Raw genomic sequence first — 22,429 nt, 5'->3', positions numbered from 1 at the left:
TTTTTCCGTTCGAAGAGACTTGAAGTTATTTACCGAGAGACAGGTTTCCATTTTATAGAGGTGCACATAAAAATGCAGTGATTTATTTTTATTGTTTACGAAACTCAAGTTTTGAGAACATCACCCTAACTTCTATAAACCAAGGAATTCTAAACAGAGACATGCATATTACTGTATTTTGAATTCTTCATGTTTTCTGTTCCAAATAACTGCACATTTGAAATTTCATATTTAATGCACTAAAAGTTAAACTTCAATATAAAACATTGTCCTGAATAGCAATAGAATAAACACTTACTTTTATCAAAAATTAAATTTTTTAATACAGTGAAACCTTGATATATATTGATATGCACCAAGAACACATATCGTTGTAGAGGGATTATCATTATATTGAGAAGAAAAATTATCCTTACAGGTGATCAAATTTATGCTGTCGTCATCATTTAATACCATCAGAAAATGTGCTTTTATGTATTTATTCACAGTAAAAAAGGGTAATTTATTAATTTATAAAAATTCACTAAGATGCATTGTTCCTGTAAAGCAGTTTACTGCATTGCACTTTCATGTCCTACACAGAAAATAGCAATTCCAATAACTTACTTTAGTTTTCAGTGATTTTTAGTGCAAGATGTTGATGTTATCAAATGCCTTCAGAAGAAGTAAAACAAGTGACAAAGTTAATATTACATTCAAAACGATTTTGAGCAAAATATAAGAAAATATCGTTATAGAGAGATTTATCGTAGTAAAGAATATCGTTATATCAATCATTGTTGTTGCAAGGTTTCACTGTATTTACAATAAAAATTGAGAAATTGTATATCCAGGGCTCCCACTCATCCTACTTTTCCTACTTTTTGGTAAAATGCCCTACTTTCTAGTTTTTGTCCTATTTTTCCTACCAAAACCTATCAACAAAATTTGTATAACTGATTTTAATTGAGGAAGGAATCATCGATATAATGCCAAATAATGCAAATATAGTGGAAAGTTATTTTGGTGGGGTGTATGTGGATCATTTGGTGGTTTATTAATTTTTCATTTGCTTAGTTTGAGGGTTCAACAAGTAGAGTAATGATTAAAAACGTCTGCCTGGTTGAAAAAAAAATTAATTTTGTATTTACTACTTCATGGTCTTGGACAGTAGCTAACATTCATGAATCAAAATTATGGTGCACTTTTTGTGTATAGGTGAAACAACAGTTTGCATAACAGCAGTTGGAGCATAGGTCTATTCTAATTTTTGTGACACTGATGATACTCAATAACATTCATGCCCTAAAGACAATTGTCTTCTGTATTTTTTAGGGCATGCAGAGGCATAAACAATATTTACAATGAGATATAGATGGCTTTTTTCTCAGCCAGAGATATCAAGGAAACAGTTATTTTCCGGATATTATGCTGAGGTGAGCTCGGAAAGAAAAGTCATCATGTCTCCGACGGGACTCGAACCCAGGCCCTCTTGCATACCGGGCAAGCATGCTACCATCTACACCACTGGAGACACATGAATCTGTCTCCAGTGGTGTAGATGGTAGCATGCTTGCCCGGTATGCAAGAGGGCCTGGGTTCGATTAGTTCAGTTATTTTCCGGATATTATGCTGAGGTGAGCTCGGAAAGAAAAGTCATCACGTCTCCGCCGGGATGCTTGCCCGGTATGCAAGAGGGCCTGGGTTCGAGTCCCGGCGGAGACGTGATGACTTTTCTTTCCGAGCTCACCTCAGCATAATATCCGGAAAATAACTGTTTCCTTAATATTTACAATGCTCAGCAGAAAGCTAGAAATTAAAGTGCTTCATTTATGAAAAATGATTACACTGGCATTGCTTGTCAAAATTTAAACAAATCGTTTTAAAAAAGGGATGGACAGTGCACTAAAACCATCTGGTCCACCTTGACTTATTTATATCAGATTTTGTGTAGTTAATTTACACATTTTGCACAGTGCTTTTGGAAGTGGTTTAGAAAGAGCGTCATTCTTAAAAAACTTACATGTATTCATAATTTGCTGTGTGCATTGTTGAAGAGAGTTGTGTGTGACAGACTGGACTGGGAAGACTCCAAAAAAAGTGTGTAATTTATATTGTGAGGAGAGACAGAAAAGAAGTGGTTGCTAATATACCCTATTTTGAGTTGGAGCCCTGGCATACCCTTTTTGAAAATAGTGACAAGACCATATAACATTCGTGAAACAAAGATTCTACACCTCTGTAACATTTAAATTTTGTTTTTTTTACACCTCTACAAACTTTTGTTTGAATTCAATACACATTTCTTGTTGCTTGTGGCCATCTCTACACAATGAAAATATCAGAAGCAGCCAAAACACAGCTTCTCTAAATTGTGAACAATGATTCAGTCTCCCTCGCATATTGCTTTTCTAAAATGATCAAAATTTTCCCAAGAAATAAGAGTTTTCTAACAAAAGTCACCATTTCCATTGTAAATGAAATGCTAACAAGCTTTTACTAAATTTTTAGTAGTAAATCCGCTTTCTCTCAAGCCCAACCCCCACAGAACCAGTTCGGATAGATAATAAGCATTTATTGTTTTTCCAAGAAGTGAAAGAGTTCGCCTAACAAAAAGGGGATCTGAATGACTTGACTTTCCTTCCATTCAAACAACAAAAACTTGACCAAAAATTCTTTCCGTTTTAGCAGGTTTGTATCTAAAAATAGACTAAATATGCCTTCCGTTTCCACATTAGACAGTTTCTGTCTTAAAGAGGTTTCTTATTATTGAAAAGCATATTAATTATTATGGCATTAAGCCAGAGCACTCGTCAGGCAATCGAGGGACCTGGGTTCGACTCCCGGTAGAGGCAGAGAGTTTTTTCCTTCCTTAAAAAAATAACATCTCAAATAATAAATATCTTCACAACATCCAGTCTTCTGTATATCTTGTATATTAATTATTCACAAGACTATATTTGTTCCATTTAAGACAGGTTTCACTGTATATGCTTTGTACATAGTCGAGTCACATTGATGTGACCACTGGATTGTATTCATAAAAATAATTTTGATTTGGAAGTGACACAACATGTTGGAAAGTTATTATATTTATCCATTGCCCCACAAAGCGGGGGGGGGGGGGATTGACAGGGATTCATCCCAGGGACGATTCTTATTCTTTTCATGCTATAAATTTATTGTACAAGGGTCTGTGAAAAATCTGGAATGGGGTCTGCCAAAATTCTCGGCATAGGAGCCCTGATTCGGGATATATTGGGGTATAAACGTAGTTGTACTTTGATAAAAGTGACGTTTTTAACTTATAACAGTAACAATACACTTTCAAAATACTTGTATCTTGGCTTATATTTCACCTGCCTCATTATGCTATATGCATATGACATCAGAAATAGAAAGTGGTCATAACAATCTGGCTCAACTGTGTTTCATAATTCTTCTGTTATCTTGTTTTTTTTAAATTCCTTCACAATTGTTTTCAGACAAAATTGGAAAGCGATTTCAATACCATCCAAGAAATGCTGCAAAGGAAAGAAACAGAGCTTTGCTCTTTGCAAGAAGAGACAGAGAATCAGGTAAATAATGCCTGTCAATACAGCTATTTGGAATTTTGAAAGAAAATTTCATTGTGGTAACTTTGATGAAGTGTAAAATAATGTAGTTTAATGGTTTATGGTGTGATAACGAAGAAAAAAATGGAAATGATTAGGTTACATATTTATAGTTCTGTGTAGGCTATGTACAAGAGAGGTTGCAAAAGTAAATTTTTGTTTTGGTTTTTCCATGGGTTCTTTATCACAAACAGAAAGATAAAAAATCAGAACATAATCCAGTTTTGACTGTTTTTTGTCATAATCTCCTGACTATCATACATTTGTTGTATTATGTAATCAGAGTGAAAACATTTCCTTTTAAATCTTTGTGCCCTGCAACCTGATAAATTTGATATTTTTTCGGGAAGTTGTTCTGAATGTGAGAAGGGTATCTTAATTGAAAATAGTGATACAGTAGCCTATCATTACATCACATCTTGTTATAATACTACACTGCTCAAAACAATTAGGGGAGCACATGGTTTTAACAAAATTACGCAAAAATGTATACCGATAAGTAACATAAAATGAATCATCCATAATTTAAAGCCTAGCAGGAAACGGAAGAAGAAAACTTCATATGCAAATCAAAGTTCATGACGTCAAAAACCAGAAAAAGGAGATAAGGGCAGAAATCGGGATGTTGCAGAAACGTCTGTTTTACTGCCGTAACTGTGAAATTCGATTGCACAGTATTGTTTTTTGAGACAAGGTGACTTGAGGATGTCTCAACAACGTGATTTACCGGAATCCATGGCATGGCGTGTTATAGGCAGACTGGAATCTGGGCATACACAGCGTAGTGTCGCGGATGCTGTTGGAGTCGCCAGAAGTGTTGTTGCAAGGATGTGGAATCGATTCCAAGAAACAGGAAATATTAAACGTCGACCAGGGCAAGGTCGGCCATGCGCCACTACAGCAACTGATGACCTGTATGTACGGTTAACAGCCCGTCGAAACAGAACAGAGAATGCTACGCAGCTGTAAAGACGGTTGCTCTTGGCAACAGGACGAAGGGTGTCCAGCCAAACAGTACGTAATCGGCTTCATGAGGGAGGGCTCTATGCACGTAGGCCAATGGTCTGCATTCCGTTGACCCCACGCCACCGTGCGGCCCGAAGAAGATGGGCTGCTGAACATCGAGATTGGGAGCAACATGATTGGAGCCAAGTGCTGTTTACAGACGAATCCCGATTCAGTCTGGAGTGTGACACCCGACGTGTTCTGGTATGGACAGGGGCACTCGAAATAACCCCGCATTCGTTCGTGAAAGGTCACAATACAGACGAGCTGGTTGGATGGTATGGGGTAGAATCAGCATAGGCGGACGTACGGACCTGCATATCATTCGGAATGGCACTTTAACGGCCCGAAGGTATACAGGCGAGATACTGCGACCTCATGTCATCCCTTACGCTGGAGCCATTGGAGATTCCTTTGTTTTCCAGGATGATAATGCCCGACCGCATAGAGCTCGTCTGGTGGAGAACATGCTTGAAGCTGAAACAATACAGCGTATGGAATGGCCAGCGTGCTCTCCTGACCTGAATCCAATCGACATGCTCGGACGACGCATTGCTGCGCGACCAAGGCCGCCTGTTACTGTCCGAGACTTGCAGATTGCACTTCTTGAGGAGTGGAACAGTATTCCCCAAAGTCTGATCGATAACCTCATCGCATCCATGGCAAACAGGTGTGCAGCAGTCTTAGCTGTTCGAGGAGACCACACACCCTATTAAAACTCATGCATCATGTCTAAACAGTACTTTTTTTTATCGTTTACATGTAACCAAATTGTTGCCCCAAATCATCTTTCATGTGTTTTCCATATTTTCAAAGAATTAAAGCTTAATTCCAAATTGTTTTACGTCTCTTTTCTGTATTGCGCATTGATACGCGTGTACTATCGCCATTGTATGCCAATACGTGGCTGTCTCGCACTGTTTTCTTCACTTTTTTGCTTGCTCCCCTAATTGTTTTGAGCAGTGTAGTTCAGATATTTCATGCTTTCACTGAAACTGTTGTTAAAAATTTAATTAACACTAGAATTTAGGTAAAGTTATTGGTTATATCGTAACTTTTCTTTGTCTTTGTTGTATGATGTGATGGAAGAAAATTTTCTTTTCAAACACTAATTTTTTTTTTTCTAACTCTTTTTCATCAATTGAAAAGTGCACACTTCTCTGGTGCAATTAATCATTATACGATTTTATGTACTATAGTTTGGACTTGTATGGTAACCATTATATAACTTCTTTTTTTTTCAATTAATCAGCTGAGGCTTGAAGCAGAAATAGATTCCTTGCACAAGACCCTGGAGCAAAAGAATATGGTTGAAAAGCAGCTTCATAAACGAATTAAAGAATTGGAAAAAGAAATTGATAATGAGAAATTGGCCCATGCAGCTAGTATTATGGAATGGGAGCAAAAAATGGAGGATCTCTCCAAGGTCCTGGCTGACTTAAAGCAACAAATAATGGTCCTGAAGTCTGATTTATTTCTGTCTGATGACTGTGAAGATGTTGATCTGGAGGAAGTTGAAGACAGAATAACTGTAAGTTGTATTCCAATTTAATTTAATTGAAATTAGGAGAAATTCTGTTGAGGTTATTTTTATTCAAAAAATCTTTGTAAGAATTTTTTTTTTAAATTTGAAAATAGTTTCAAAAACGCTTAAAATACTTGTTTACAGGGTTCCCATCCACCTTGAAAGTCAGGGAAAATAAAAAAAATGGTCAGGAAAAGTCAAAGGAAAATGTTAAATATTTGGTAAAAGTCAAGCAAATATACAAATACAGTCTATGCTTGTAATAACGACCCCCCAATTGTCCCGCCAAAAAGGTCATTATATGACTATATCGAAAGGAAAAATTATAGGTTATTCGCTATATGAAAACATTTGGGACCTGCCCTGCCGATTGTTGTAATGCAATAGTGATTATGATGATCATCAATTGTATTTAATGAAAGTGAGGTTTTGATACAAACTCAAAAAACAAAAATTTGGAAGTTCAAGTTTTTGAATTGTATTTTTTTCGTTCAGAGTTTTGGTTAGTGAAAGTCAGAGAAATGATTGAGCAGATTTTGCTGGAAACCATAAATTAAGAAATTTATATGAATTAGTGATTTCCTTTTTCTTTCCATATTTTAAAATTATTCACATTTTAGCTGCACAATACAAATTTGTAAAAAATTATGATAATTGCTTCAATAATGCAAGCATTTTCAATTGCCAAAATTTATTTTGATAAAATAAATTTTATCAGCAATAAGTGTATCACCTGCAATTCTTATTAGTTGAATTGAAAGAATAACATTTTCATTCCAATTTCAACCTAAATATCCTAATTTTGTATGAAAGTTAATTGAACAATAGATCTAAATTATTAATAATCTTATTCTGAGACATACAAACTAATGTGACTGCCCTTGTATCATGCATTCATGCAAAATAGATGTATTGAATATTTCATTTCATTTTCCATATTTATTTTTCTAGAAAGCTGCTGAAGTGCTTAAAGATTGTAGAATTGACAATAAATTATTCCGCCAAATAGTGTATCGTATCTTGAAGGAAACTGTGGACTTACGAGTCAGTCACATGCAGAAAAGCCATGATGCTCACATACAGAATGTTCACAAAAGTTGGCAGGAAAAACTTGAAGAAGAAAGAAATAGTTTAAACTCAACTTATAAAGAGGGTTTTGAGAAAGAGATCATTAGCATGAAAACAAAGCACAAAGAGGAAGTAAATAATATTAAAGCAAAGATAGGAAATCTAAAGAAAAGGTATGAAGAAAAATTAACTAAACTCGGTGAAAACAAGGATAAGTTTTGGCAAGCTAAGCTGGATCAAACAGAATCTCTTTTAAAACAGGTAGAAAGTAACAGGCAGAAAGAAAATGAATGTGAAAAATCACCAGAGACTTCAGATAACTTAGTCAAAATGAATGCATCTAAAGAAGAGTGGTATCAAAAAGAAATATCTAATTTGAAAAGTGAACTTGAAAACCTTGCGAAAGACAAACAAAATGAGTCTGAAAAAATGTGCCAAACTCTGAAAGAAAAAGAACAGGGTCTGTTGCTTTCTCACGAAAAAGAAAAGGCTATTTTATTGACTGAATGTGAAAGGAAAATTTCAGAAATTGTAGATAAGTTGAATAAGGAACATGGCAAACATAAGACAGAGATGGAATTACTGCACCAAAGCAAAATGAAAGATTTGCAGCAGGAGTATTTCTCACTTCAACAAGAATTTTCTATTGTGAGAATGGGACAAGAGCAACAGATTGAAGATATTCATCAGATCTTCGATGAAGTCTGGTCGAAAAAATACGAACATTTCTGTGCAAGATTTCAAGAGGAAGTCAATAGAATAAAAGAATCAGAAGATGATAAAAGCTGGGAAGAAATCCTTAACCACTTTTTTGAAATTTTCATGAATCATTTAGAAGGAAGGAAAAATTTATGCAAAGTTTATATTTCCAGTCTTAGGAGTCATGAAGTATCTGAATACAGAAACGAATTACAAAAGCTGCAATTAGAATTAGAAGAGAGGATAGAAAATGAAAAACAGTTACTCTTACAGGAGAATGGTTTGAGAGAAGACTTAATGGAGCAGTATAAAGCTGATGTAGAGAAATTTGAATTGGAAAGTAAGAAGAAGGAGGAAGAATTTCAGAAGAAATGGGCAGAAGAGAAAAAGAAACTTCTCATGGAGAATAAGGAAGAGATAAACTCTCTTAAAGGAGCATATCAGGTTTTGATCCAAGAAAAAGAAATGATGCTAAATGAGCTGGCGGATGAAATCATAAAACTGAAAGAAACATATCATCATAATGCTGACTCTGAAAAGAAGGGTAATTATATTTATGTAATGTTTATAGCTGTGTGATGCATGATGAATACATACTAAATTTTATTTTCATTAACATTTTACTATCAAGTTATGTACACTCATGTCCATAAATTAAGGATAATGCCAGCTCCGGCAAATAAAGGTTCAGAAACAGAACAAACGTTACTTATTCATAAGGCCCATTTATTAAACAAAAGATAAAGAACAAAAACGATGGTATATGTATGATACCATTCATAAAAACTACGATTTTTGCTCCCTGGAGCAATTGTAAAAAAGATCTCCTTTACAAAAACTTACTATTACATGGTTGGTATGATGGTTAATACATTGTATGTCTCCCATGCGATGAAATACAGTCCGTACAACGCCTAGGCATGCTGAGTATCAAATTATCGATCTGATCGTGGGGAAAATCACTCCACTCAGCAAGCAATGCTCTCCGAAGTTCCGGTACACATGTAGGAGGTGGTTGACGGGCTGCTACTCGTCGGCCAAGTATGTCCCATGCATGCTCTATTGGATTCAAGTCAGGTGAGAATGCTGGCCATTCCATACGGGTTATATCCTCAGATTCAAGGCATTCGTTTACGATGTTTGCTCGGTGAGGATGGGCGTTGTCATCCATAAACACAAATTCTGCACCCGTGGCACCCCTAAACAAACGTACATGTTGTTCCAGAATGATGTCCCGATAAATTTGGGCTTTCGTGGTTCCGGTTTGAACATGCAGATCTGTTCTGGAACCCAGTATAATTCCACCCCGAACGAGCAATGCTGCACCACCGTAATGGTGTCGTTAGTGATGTTGTCTTGGTGGTAACGAGTACCTGGCGTTCTCCATATGAAAGTCCGACGTGAATCAGACTGCACGCTAAACCTGGACTCGTCAGAAAACATCACACAAGCCCACTGTGACGATGTCCACATTGCATGTTCTCTACTCCAGGCTAATCGCTGCCGACAGTGAGTTGCCGTGAGCGGAACACATCTGACAGGCCTGCAAGTATATAGATCAATATCTCCCAAATGCCTGTACACGGTTTGCCTTGAAACTGTGGTACCCGTGGCTGCAGATAGCTGACGAGACAGGTCGGATGCTGTGCTCCATCTGCTTCTTTTGGCAGTTACTGCCAAATACCGGTCTTCATTCGGCGTTGTAACACGGGGGAGACCTGTACTGTAACATCTACTGACATTTCCGTTATCTTGGAATCGTTGCCAAAGCCTAGAGATGACACTTTGGGCAATTCCAAGTTCCTCGGATACTTCCATCTGAGTACGCCCACATTCCAGGCGGACGATAATTCTACCACATAAAAAATCATCCACATGCGTCCTCTGTGTCATAACTATTCGCTTATGGCACTGAGCACCTTACAGAACTCTTGTGAACAATTTCATTGCCACCATTCCTTATATACCCCCCTCTTACACTCTCGTCATTGTGATGTACTATCGGCATCATCTGGTGGCTTCCTGAAATTTGCATATCATTCTTGCAGATGTGTGTGATAATTCTACAGGTGAAATTTTTACTTTAGATTTCGATTTCCGTGTGATTCTGAATTATCCTTAATTTATGGACATGTGTCTAGAAGCATTATAATTTTGATTTAATTGAAAATAATCTCTACATATAGAGAAGACAGAAACAGGACACTAAACATTTTTTTAGAAAATACTGATAGGAAAAAAAGAAAAAAAAGTAAATATTCACATTATTTCTTGTTACTTTTGGCAATCATTCACATTGTTATAGAGACAAAAAATTTGCAGACTTAAAAATTTGTAATTACCTTACTTAATACAGTTCATTTTAATATCCTTTTGATTGATTAGAGACATTATGACCTACCACCTTTCTCACATTCCACAGACAGTAACAAAACGCATTGGCAATACTCGCACAATGTTTGCTTACTGATGTCCTAAACTGGTATTTTTCCTTCAGGGATGACTTTGTCTTTTATAACTGAATTTATAACTGTGATGTAAATTTGAGCCAATTTTCTTGCATCAAGTGACTCATTACAGCCACAGCAATCTTACAGGATTGAAAAAAGAAAACCATGTAGAGCATTTATTAATTTCATATTACAGTCACTTTTGAGTTTATAAAATAGATGGTAGCCGATCTTGATCTATTTTATGGTGTCTGTAATAGCTTGCCTAGTCTTGATAAGAAGCTGAGACAGTGCTGATAAAACTTTAAATCTGATAATGTGCCCCTCAAGTCATACGTTAAGACTGCACTGTAGTACACTGTAAATTGCTAAGTTAAGTGGCATATCAATTTTCGTTTTTTAAGTGAAACTCAACTTTTAGCCATGGTTAAAGCGTGTACAGCCCATGAAAAGCTTTATCACTAAAAGTGAAACACTTTTCTCTATCCATCTATGGCAGGTTTTTTCAACAATAAATTCCAGAAAGCAGTTGTGATGTAATCGTAGAGACTCAAGCTAACGGTCTTAACATTTTACGAGCAGTCTAATTAAGATTTGACTTGATTTTCTTAGTTTTTCTGTTATTTCCCCTTCTGATCCTTTAGTTTAGAGATATAAACCATAAAATTCATGAAAAAAAATTCCTGTTTTATGGACTTGCTCATGTCTATAGAAACAACATTAAAATTGAAAAAAAAAAAGGTGATTTTAAAAATTTAATTTATGGCATAATTGCTAAAATGAGTGAAATTTTTGTTTAGTGAATTAAGTTTAGAATCTCATACCTTCAGGGAAAAAAATCAAGTTCTTTTATGTAAGAAAAATACTAATGAAACAAATGTTCCCAAATTGAGAGCATTGAATGTTAAAAGGTTAAGTATGTCCCCCCCCCCCCCCCACCACCACCACCTCCAAAGGGGAACGATTATATGATATTCCTCACCTTAAGAAATATTGATACATCTCATCATTTTTATGAAACCTTACACCTAATTTGCCCCTGCAACCCTTTTGAGTGCAGGCATTGAAATACACTTCTGTGCAATGTGTACTCCCCCTTCATATATACAGTGACCTATGAATTTTTTGGCTTATGAAAGTTTTTCATGATATCTAACAAACATTTTAATTGGCATGTATGCACATTCTTACACAGCACAGCTGTGAGCTGAATTTTCACACAATCATAATCAGAATCACTGTCTTCAAAGCCTGATTAATTTATATCTGCTTCAGAATCACTCCATGTATGTTTCCGTTTCAAAAGCATTTTGTATAAAATGAATGCAAATGAAGTATTAATCAAATTGAAAAATGCATTAAAAATAATTGTTTAGACTTCAATATTTTCATTGCACATTTTCATTTGATTCAAGACTCTAAGCATCAAACTGAAGGCTTTCAGTATTCTAGGAGATCTTTTCTATCTTTTCTATTTGCATGTATGAGACACAGAAATGAGTCAACCGCATCATCATATAAGAGGACACTTATGAACCTGACTGGGTTGTGAACATGGTGTAAAATAAGATCTTCAGTTTTTCATTCTTTTGTAAATTCTCAGTCATCCAATCGTGAAGCTGTTTATTTTAGTCTTTGGCCAGTTGTCTTTTTTTACAGTGCAATTCATGCTGTATCTGGAACGAATTGAAAAATTTTCTCTAGGAATCGATTAAAAATCATTTTTTGGCTAAAAAATGTTAAAAGTGATCCCTGTACATTTTCATTGCAAAGTTCATACAGGGCGTCAGGCAGTGGTGTCAGGATTTACTATGTATATTCTCAAAGGGAAATCCTAATCAGTGGCGTATACAAGATCGACCTTTGAAGGGGGCACCAAAAGCCTAGGGGGTGGGATGGGGGCACAATGAATTTCTTAGAGAAATTTTGAATTATAAATATAGCTTCAAATAGCATTGAAATTAACTATAACAACACACAAATGTATTTTCTTTTGATATTTTAATTTTTTTTTTAAATATTTTTTGAATCAAAAATGTTTGATCGCCTTGGGGGAAGAACATGAGTTCCTTATACCCCGTGTACGCCTCTGAACCTAATATGTGGGGGAGCAGAGCTGACAGAATTTTTCTGATAGCTGAAAATCTGCTGATATAATACTTGAATGGCCTTCCCCTAGCATAACTGAGCCTAATTGTTCAATATGTAGCATTTTGTGATTTTTTACATCATTATCAATACAATTTTGATTCTTGTCAGTGGATATTGTACAAGTTGGATAAACTGTCATATTATAAAATAAAGGATAATTTTTCATGTCCAGGAAAAAAATGCTCATCATTTACTGTCTGATTCACTTTCAAAAATTCTGTTGTTATTATTTTGAAATTTCTGATCTATTTATTTATGCAGCATCTGACTCAAGATTGGCTGAAAGCTACAATAAGTCTGTGTCGGATATTAATTCAACTGATGATAACTGTAGTTCCTGCCAAGCAGATTTGTCACCTCATAATGTCAATAAGCTTATAGGAAAGGTACAGAAAGAGAGTGCTGAGGTAATTAAAAAATTTCTTACTAAGTGATTCTAAACAACCATAGATTTAGTAAATCCACATTCGTAACCCTTTAAGCGAGCGGCACAGCAGAAACCTCTGGTAAAATGCCATTTTTTTCATGAATTAGGCTTTCTTCTGATTTTCAGCAGGTGCAAAGTCAGGAGTAAAGCAAAGTGCCCATTGGAAATCAACTTTACAAAATATCTGGGCTTGTCAATATTAAAATAAGAGGCATTTAAGGAGAGGAGATATTTCATCAATTCCGCTTAAAGGGTTAAAAATATTTTCAGAACATTATCTAAAGCTATAAGTAAATCTCTTCAGGTTTGATACGTTAACTGAGGGTGGGTAGTTTTTCAATGCATGTTAGCCGGCCATTTTGAAAATTAACTAATTGCAGACTTGTATGTCATATAGCTTTATGTCAGGGTTGGGTTTTTGATGTGACAAGCATCAAAAACTGGTTAAACTTAAATGAATGCTTTTTGATAATGTTTTAAACACAATAGGTATATAACATGATGAAAAACTTAATTTTTTGTATATTACAATGCTTTATTTTTAAACACTAATTTATTAAAATAATTAAAACAAAATATTAATTACAATTTGCAATTTTGAATTTTTCAACATAAGAGTCTAGAACATATGAAATAGTTTTGTGGTTCATTTTATCTAAGGTACTGATTACCCTTGTTCAATTTGCTAAGCAGAATAGAGCTGCTTATTCAAAATATGTATGATAGGGCATCACAGAGTTAGGTTTTAGACTTCAGAAACTATAAATCAGTATTAAAACAGTAAAAACTTATTGTCAATTTTGTCAAATAGTTTTTAACCTGATATGCTAAATAAAAAAACACTTACTTTTATGTAGATTAAAGGGTTTTATATTTGAAATTATAATTACTAAGAATCTATTTTGATATTTTAAATTTTCTGATCTGCCCAAAATTTTATTCCATGTAAGAATTCTCACAAAATCTGTTAATACACTAATTAAATTCATTTATTTTCATCTAAAAATTTCTTAGAGCTCGGGGTGTATAAATTCACAGAGTTTTAAAGAGAGTTTTCAACCAAAGCAGAGCCGACAGGACTTGATACCCAAAGCATTTGTTTTGCACATTTAAAATCAAATACAGCTTCAATTGGAAAACCATTGCATTATAAATGCTAGTAAATATACCATATCATAGTGCAGAAGTAAGAATAACTAAGTTTGACTAAGGATAAGTTACAAGAGTTTCTTAAGCTTCATGTACAAGCTAGCATTGCCAAATTAAATGACATTTTAGTTCTACAATTTAGTATTTTGATCGCTAGATATATTTCAATATTATGCACAATAAGAGTATCACTTTAAGTATCTCAGTGATTATCTAGATAATTTAATAATAATAGAAATCAACATTACATATATGATGTAATTACATATGTGTTGTAAAAAGAGTACAACAGATGGTTTATATCAGTGCACACATATATAAGCAGTTGAAGAAATTTTGGAAGGTCAAGAATCATCTTGAATCAGAGAATGTCAAATCATTCCATAGTTTTCTTTCCAGTGTTTATGCTATGCTTTATTCAAATTGTATATTTTATAAAAAAAACCATGTATATTTTGTCTAAAATAATTCTGTAGATAGTAGAAAATTATTTTAGAATCATTAAATATTTATTCTTTGTGTAACATAGTCACTTTAAACATTACATGCAATTAACATGTGCGTTTCCAATGCGAATTTTTATATTGAAAAGCAATATTTGAGGTTTTTGATGGAGGGTTTTGATGTGAGAGTTTAAACCGTCAAAAACCTGCCAACCCTGCTTTATATTAATTGTCATTTATATAAAGCTATAATGACATACAATTAGTGTAGCTTGTAGCCTGCAAGTTTTATTGAAATTAATAATGTGGCTCTCACTATGTGAAAGAGTGAAGGTCCTGTTATTCCGTGATAGAAATCACCAAAGTTATTTTCACTTTAGTCTGCCTCTTTTGTGCCATATAATTGCAATGCACAGTTTACATTGATTTAGTGGTAAACAGTGTAAATTGAATGGACTGTTTACATGTCTCAGGGAAATTATTAGAACTTTAATTGTGATTCTCAAGTTAAGGAGCAATTTATATATTTGAACTTCACAATGCAAAGTATCTATTATCTTTTCATCATGCTTTGAAATTTTAATTAAAAAAACAAACACACAAAAACAAATTTCTAGATTAGAATTTCCACTATATATTTTTTTCTTGCAGATTGCTGCGATTTCACAAAAACAATTGTCGAAGCTCATACGAGAAAGAAAGGCTGTTTTTGACACTTTTGATAGGGTTATTCAGGTATTTATAAAAAGCCTTGCTACAATGACAATTTTCAAAGTTTGACTCAAGCCTTAGTTTCTTGAATCACAAACTACAAATTCTTTGTATTTTGTTCGTTTTTGAATTATTTTCTGCTTGATTTTAACTAATAATTTGAGTATTCTTATTAGTAATGCTTATGTGATAAATTTTTTCCCCCTCTCTCAGATTCAGGATGGAGAAAGTTTGGAGTCATTGGCAAGGAAAATTGTGAAAGAATTAGAATCTGTGAGAAAAGAAATAGAGACTCTTTTGTATCAAAAGGGTAGCAATGCACTGGAAATATCTAGACTACAGAAGATGCTGGATATTCAAAGTAAATTTTGCATTATATATACTTCTCATTTATGTTTGTAGTTATATAAATCTGTGTAATAAAACACTGATTGCAGTCGATCCCGCTTATAACGTTTTTCCCCCTTGGTACGATTAATTTTTGTGGATTTAACTTTTTACCTATATTGATAATGCTGATTTTTCCCAGGTACAACGTTTAAATTTTTTCTTATTCCTGCTTTTTATTCCCAACGTTTGAAAATTCACATCAAGCTTTTTCCTCTCTTGAAATCAGCATACTTTTAACCTTTTTTTTATGTAAAAAAAATGAAAATGGTGATTGTGTGCTAGCAATTAACCATTGCGTGAAAATGAGAGGTGGGACATTTTTTATATGGCTATTGAGAATAATTATATTTTTCTATATATAGAATTGACTGAAAAGTATTTTTTTTTCATTCATTAGACAATAATTTCAATATTTTTTTCTTGTTCTCTCACTGTCCAACAATAGTGTGAATAGTGTATAGAGCTTATCACTGTTCAGATACACAAGGTTGAACGAAGCTATGTCTATGAATAAATAGACTAACAAATAAGAACTACAAAAGTCCTCAAAAGAGGCTACATTTTTTCCCTTTGCAGTCTTATTCAAATTTTCCATGTTAGATTGATTCCAAAAATAAGTTTTCTCATAGTGGTGTTATAGATGATTGCATATAACAAAGGAATAAAAATGGCAGTCTGTCTTACCCATTTCTGAATCTGTTGATGCAAAATCAAGCCACAAAAGAGTAATATGGACACAAAACATGAACAACTTCATATTTTCAGACACCAGTATCAAGCAGCATTTAAAATCGGCTTCTTTAGATAAGAAAAATCGGATATCCCAATTTTACTTGGAATTTAATTCTTCACAGAACAGTCAATACGATTCTTTCATGACCTTTGAAATTTCGGAAAATGAAGCAGTGAGAGCATTAGATTTTGCCAAGCACAGTTCAAGTCAAAATGTCTTGGAGTAACTTTAGTAAGAGGAAAAAAAACAATCATCTATGATGGGTTTTTTGATAAAGAAAACTCATTTTCAAAGATGCATTGTACATCAATCAAAATGTAAAGATTATTTTTTTCCTGCAAACTATAATTGCACATCATACACCTAAATGTTTAATGGAATAAGAAATAATTGCTTCTTATTAAATCTCTGTATGTACCGTAATGTTTATATATATATATATATATATATTTTTTTTTTTTTAATTTCAAAAATAAGATTCTCGTTTCTTTTTCTTTTTGTATCCTTTGTATATAATATGGCAAGTGTAAGATAACAGATGAGATGGCATGGGGGGGGGGGGGCAATTGCTTTTAAAACATACCTCCATCGTAATATGTGTACATTCATCCGTCTTAACTAAACCCCGAAACTTTTCTCCAACTCCCAATCCCATCTCGTCTTTAATCACCCAAAATTTGTAAATCGCGACAGTACCCAATTGTCCGGGGAAAATATGTTGTAAAAATTTTGTATGTTTTTTTTTGACACAAAATAGTGTCCCAGACTCTGCCATGAAGCTGGGCTGGAAGAGATCTCTGCAACGGGATAAGTCCAGTGGCAAAGTTCTGGCGTTCATTCATTCGTAATGTTTATTAATAAATTAAAAACAACATAAAAAAGCTTTGGTCAGTGTAAAACTGTCTTATAATTATTATAGACATTTCCAGCTTAAATTTTTTTTCTCGCTTATAACGTTTTTAGTTACAGTTTCTTTAAAAACATTATAAGCGGGATAACGTTTTTAAAGAAACCATAATTAACATTATAAGGGTGATCTCGACTGTATATGAATCATAATTAAAATTATTTTTTTACCGGTGAAGTGAAATTTCAGTTCAATTTGGGTGTTAATTTTTCAATCTATTTTGTAGTTTATTCACTTTATTAAAATGTTTCATTTAGATGGTTTTAAAATGCCATCATTTTTTAGTGCTTCATGAAAGTTTTCCATAATTTTTCAAAAACGTGAAATTTTCCTGCATCACAAAAGGGGAAATTTTCTTTTCTGTTATTAAGATAATTTTATTCCTCCCAAAATAATGAAAATATAGTAGACTCTCTGTAATCTGGCACATATCAGACCCAGGTATGCCAGATTGCCGAAATTGCCATAATACCAGAAGTTAGTGGAAAAAAGCATATTAAAATAATATAAACTACTCTTATGCTCAAAGAAAAAAAAGGCAGATTACTGGATGGGCTGGATAAGCTCACAGTTTATGGAGAGTACTGTATTATGTTTCATCAGACAAGCATTATAAGGTTGAAAATAAAAACTAATCAAACTATTTTATTAAAATTATTATTTTTGAAGTGATTCAGTGATTCAAGTTCACTGATGAACTGAATTTATTATGGAGCAAACAAATTCTTACTGCAGTTGTTATTTATTTATATTTCATCAATCCACTTCTAGATGTAGGTCTCCTCTAAATTTTTTTCAAATTTCTCTGTTTGATGTTTTTGTCACCCATTGAACTGAGCCATCTTAGGTATCTCATCACTCTGATTATTTCGGAGTAGGGGACTTTTCTTGGACGTTTAATATTTCATTGGAACTAATTCAGAATATATGGTCAATCTGTCTTCTCGCACTTGGTTCATCCATAATAAGGTAATTGAAGGGTCTCCTAGTTAATAAAAAAATAGAGACTATGTACACAATAGCTGTATTTATATATATTATTTTATTTACTATGTATTTATATGAATTTTTTGTCATTGATTTTTCATCATGTTTTCCCCCAATTAGCTGCAGAATTCAGTGTAAAACTAGATCAACATAAAAAGAATCATGCTGAACTGGAGGCAATGTCTATATCTCAGAGAAAAGAAATTAAACGTTTGTGCCAGCTTTTGAAAGCTTCCCAAAACAGGTATTATTAACAGGCCCCTCTATGTATGCTCTATGATCATTCCATTTTATATTTTTCTAAAATGCAAGCAAAAAGATTATCATATGAGCATATGTTATGCATATGAAAATACCTCATAATTTGTTGACAACCAATGATTTTCATAAACTTTTCTTAGCATATATTGCATCAAAGCATTGAAAAAAGTTGCATTTTAATGAATTTTTGCTGATATCTTGTGTAATGGTTGTCAATTATCAGAAAATTTGTTGCAACATGATTCGATTCCATAAAGAGTCTAATTTATAAAGATGAAAATACAGTGTATGCTGCTTTATGTGATCACATTGGGACTCAGGGTTTCTGATGATAACCAAATCATAACTGTATCAGAAAAAAGACCCATTTGCAAGTATGGTGACCATACATCTGGTGTGGTTGAATGGGAAGCATGGTAAATGGGGTTTTCTCAAACAAGACAACTGTTGTTTTTTTTAAATAATGGATTGTAAAAAATTTTAAATTGATCCTTTTTTTTAAACCAATTCTAAGACAACGTTTTTTCCCTTTGAGCTAAAATCCAACATTTCTGTTATTCAGCCATTGTGAGTCCTTAGAATGGAACTTAATGTGAATCACAAAATATGATACTTTTTTAATGTACAATACATTTCATAGATCCCTTGAGAAAGTCTCTTTGAAAAAGATATTCAAATCTAGTCAATTTAAGGAAATGATTTTTTACGTCATACATAATAGGAAGGTCATTGTATATAAAAGCAGCTCCATACGTACATAGATCACAGCAATACAGTAAAACCTCTATAAGTCGTCACCTCAAGTTATCGAAAAATTATGACGGCTTAAGCGGGGTGCCGTCAGTTTCAATGTGCAATGTTGTGAAAATCGTATAATTAAAGTAATATGAAATTTATTAAAGTATGAATCAAAATAACAATATTAATAAAATTTATAGATCACGAGAGAGTAAATAATAGCAATTTTTTACCTTTTTATCTCTCATTACTTAAATTATTGTGGTAAAATGTACTGTATACACTTTGATTTATACTAGTAATTTTTAATTTAGATTAACAGAGCAACTATTAGTCTAAAGCTATAAGTAACTTTTCTTCATAATAGAACTCTCTATTGCGCATTAATTTTACATAGACATCAAATTTAATTTTAGTATTTTAATTCTTCATCAGTAGTTCATGATACAACTACAAAGTAATGTCGAACACTTCTGACTTGGTGGAGGTGCCCTGGGCAGGGAAAAGTAAACAGAAGACCAACTTGGGAAAGAATGTCTAATTTTTTTCAACAAAGATATTTTGTTTAAATTTCAAGCCCTAAATTAGTAGAGCCCATGCTTTCTATGATTATTTATTATCCGTGCCCGTTGCAGTTTGACTTGATTAATTTGATTCGATTTACATAATTTTTGATTTCCTTGCATTGTGTGTAATCTTTGACGTATCAATGAATTTTGGTTTTGCCGGAGATGCCCTGGGGAGCCAAAGTGCTTACGTTGCTTGTTGCGACAGAGCCTGGGTGTCTCACGGTTTCTCCAGTAGAGCCCATGCAGAAATGAGATCTAACTTGAACAGTCCCCAACTTTCCAAAAACCTTAGTTGGCAAATGAACTTCCTCAGCGTAACTTTCGTTACTTAAACTGTTCCGTTTGGGTATATGGGATTTTATGGTGACTTTTAAGCATATGGTAATGCTGTTAACAAGCTCTTTTTTTTTAGTGGGAGCCATAAAAATAGTCTGTTCCACTTTCTCAAATTTTTTCATAGTGACGAGTTAACCAAAATTAGCAACAAGTAAACGAGGGTTTAATAACATTGTTGTCTATGAGAGGTGGAAGGGCCTGAAGAAAAATGACAACTTAACCAGAGTGACGACTTATTAGGGTGACGACTTAACGAGGTTTTACTGTATTACGCGCTGATTACGGCATAAGTCCGGAAATGTTTGTCGACGAGGAAGGAAGGGGCCGAACATTGTCTAATCCAGGGTTCGCGCTGCCGATCGCCATTGTGCCAAATCTCGACAAAATATTTAATTTGGCTTATAAATGAAAGATCAAATTTGCCAAATCACGAGTGTCTATTTAGCATTTTGATGGTCAAATCAGCCATTTGACACTGTTGTTTTGGAATTCACATTTTATGATGCATCAATTTGGTTGAGGTTCTCTCATTTTGCTACAACTTTTTCCATTTGATTAGCCAAATTACTAGAATTGATAAAAAGTTAGGGGGAACCCTGGTCTACTCTCCAGCATATTCTTGAAGCCTAATATCAATAACTTGGGGGGGGAGGATAAGTTTGGTTAAACTTTAGTTTCAAAGTGCTCAGAAAATTTTTCGACAGAAAAAATGTTTTGCTAACATTATCTGAAGTCATGATAACTTTAAACAATTTTTTTCCATGTTATGATATTGGTCTGTTCCATTCCTTGCAAAAGGAGTAACAATACCTGGATGATAACAGTATCTGTGATTCTAATAAGTGGCTGCCACTGTTTATTTTATTCATCAGTTATTCACAGAAAAAAAAGCTGATCTCAGTAACAATATTCAATCAATGATGCCAATTCATTAACTTTCTAACATCAGCTTGCTCTACCCACCCCCTTCCTCTGCAAGCAACAGTACGAAGATCAAAAGTAGTTTTGAAATCAGTAACTAAACTAAATAACTGATATTCTAAAAGATGACAAAGATCCAAGTGAAGAAATTCCAGGATTTGACAAACGTGTTCAGCATATCAAATTGCTTCAAGCTGACAGCCTTAATTCTTAATCTATTCCTATATTTTCTTACATCTAGCATACAGGTGTATGAAATGAACAAAAATATTTTTATAGCATCAATACAACACATTTGTTATAAATGGTCAGCATTTGAAAAATTTCAATCAAAATTTGATTACTCAGTGAAAATGTTTATACGAATAAATACAAATACAAAGATAGGTTTAGATTAACCAGTTAAAAAATGTAATCGATTCCCAGCCCTAATTTCCATTAAAAATCTTGAAAACCCTGTTCTATTTATTGTTTTTAAATTATCTGTATTAAATTGTATGCATGAGATAAATTTTTACATTTATGCAGTTTATTTAAGTTTAACATTTTTTTCCCCTTTATTACAGTTCACTCTATCTTCAAAGAACTAGTCCGGTGGGTGACGCTGCTGTAAGTATCAAAATTTTAAATTGTGAGAACTTTTAATATTTTTACATCTTCCTTATACTTGGAATACTTTCAAACGAGTTGATAAATAATTGCCAACTATAGGCATCATCAAGCAATCAACTTTTCAACAACAAGGTTAGCATGACTTACAGCTAATTAAGAATAATTGTAATAGTGCCATACCTTCACTTTGTTGGTGGAACAAATGTATGTACACCAGGCTTGATAAAATCTGGGTGCTATGGAAACTGAACTCTCAGCCACCTCGTTTGCATTTTGCTTGTTGTGGCATTCTATTTGTATTGTATTGTATTGAAAAATTGGCATTGGCATCTAAAACTTGTGTGCGTGCTTAATTAGATCGGAATCTGAGGGCAACAAAAAATTTTCAGAAATTATGTCAGTCACTAACACAGAAAAATATCGCTAAGGCTGAGAAGAAGAATAAAAAACAACCCAATATTTTTTTTCCCCTGAAGAGACTTGAGAAATTTGGCTGTCACCTAAATAATTTTTTATGGTGCACGTATGCACTAGGACTTCAATTCAGGTATAGAGAGAAATGATATCACTCTCCGCTGTTCATACAAAGTACGAAAGCCTGGATAAACAAGCAGAGATCGAGATGTAGTTCGGAAAGAAAATTCACATTCACATTGGAATGTGAATTTTCTTTCCGAACTACATCTCAATCTCCGCTTGGTTATCCAGGCTTACTTCAATTCAGGTGTTCCTGTCTTAAGACAAAATAGAGGAA

General features: G+C 33.7%; 1 protein-coding gene across 6 annotated transcripts in view; it reads left to right on the top strand.

Annotated features, from left to right (window-relative positions):
• LOC149078584 (uncharacterized) overlaps positions 1 to 22,429 on the top strand; it is a 94,284-nt gene that overhangs the window by 51,667 nt on the left and 20,188 nt on the right. For all 6 annotated transcript variants that reach the window (XM_089240701.1, XM_089240697.1, XM_089240699.1 and 3 more), the window contains 8 exons: positions 3,465 to 3,557; positions 5,851 to 6,129; positions 7,075 to 8,434; positions 12,753 to 12,898; positions 15,162 to 15,245; positions 15,435 to 15,582; positions 18,359 to 18,482; positions 21,630 to 21,672. In XM_089240701.1, coding sequence (XP_089096827.1) covers positions 3,465 to 3,557; positions 5,851 to 6,129; positions 7,075 to 8,434; positions 12,753 to 12,898; positions 15,162 to 15,245; positions 15,435 to 15,582; positions 18,359 to 18,482; positions 21,630 to 21,672 — 2,277 coding nt within the window. The remainder of the gene's footprint in view (positions 1 to 3,464; positions 3,558 to 5,850; positions 6,130 to 7,074; positions 8,435 to 12,752; positions 12,899 to 15,161; positions 15,246 to 15,434; positions 15,583 to 18,358; positions 18,483 to 21,629; positions 21,673 to 22,429) is intronic.

The sequence above is a fragment of the Pholcus phalangioides genome, unplaced genomic scaffold (genome assembly GCF_987345545.1).
Source record: "Pholcus phalangioides strain wild (caught in Gottingen) unplaced genomic scaffold, Ppha-v1.0 ptg000013l_1, whole genome shotgun sequence".
NCBI classification, from domain to species: Eukaryota; Metazoa; Arthropoda; class Arachnida; order Araneae; family Pholcidae; genus Pholcus; species Pholcus phalangioides.
The sequence above is the reverse complement of the archived record's forward strand: the minus strand, read 5'-3'. Positions and strand labels throughout refer to the sequence as shown.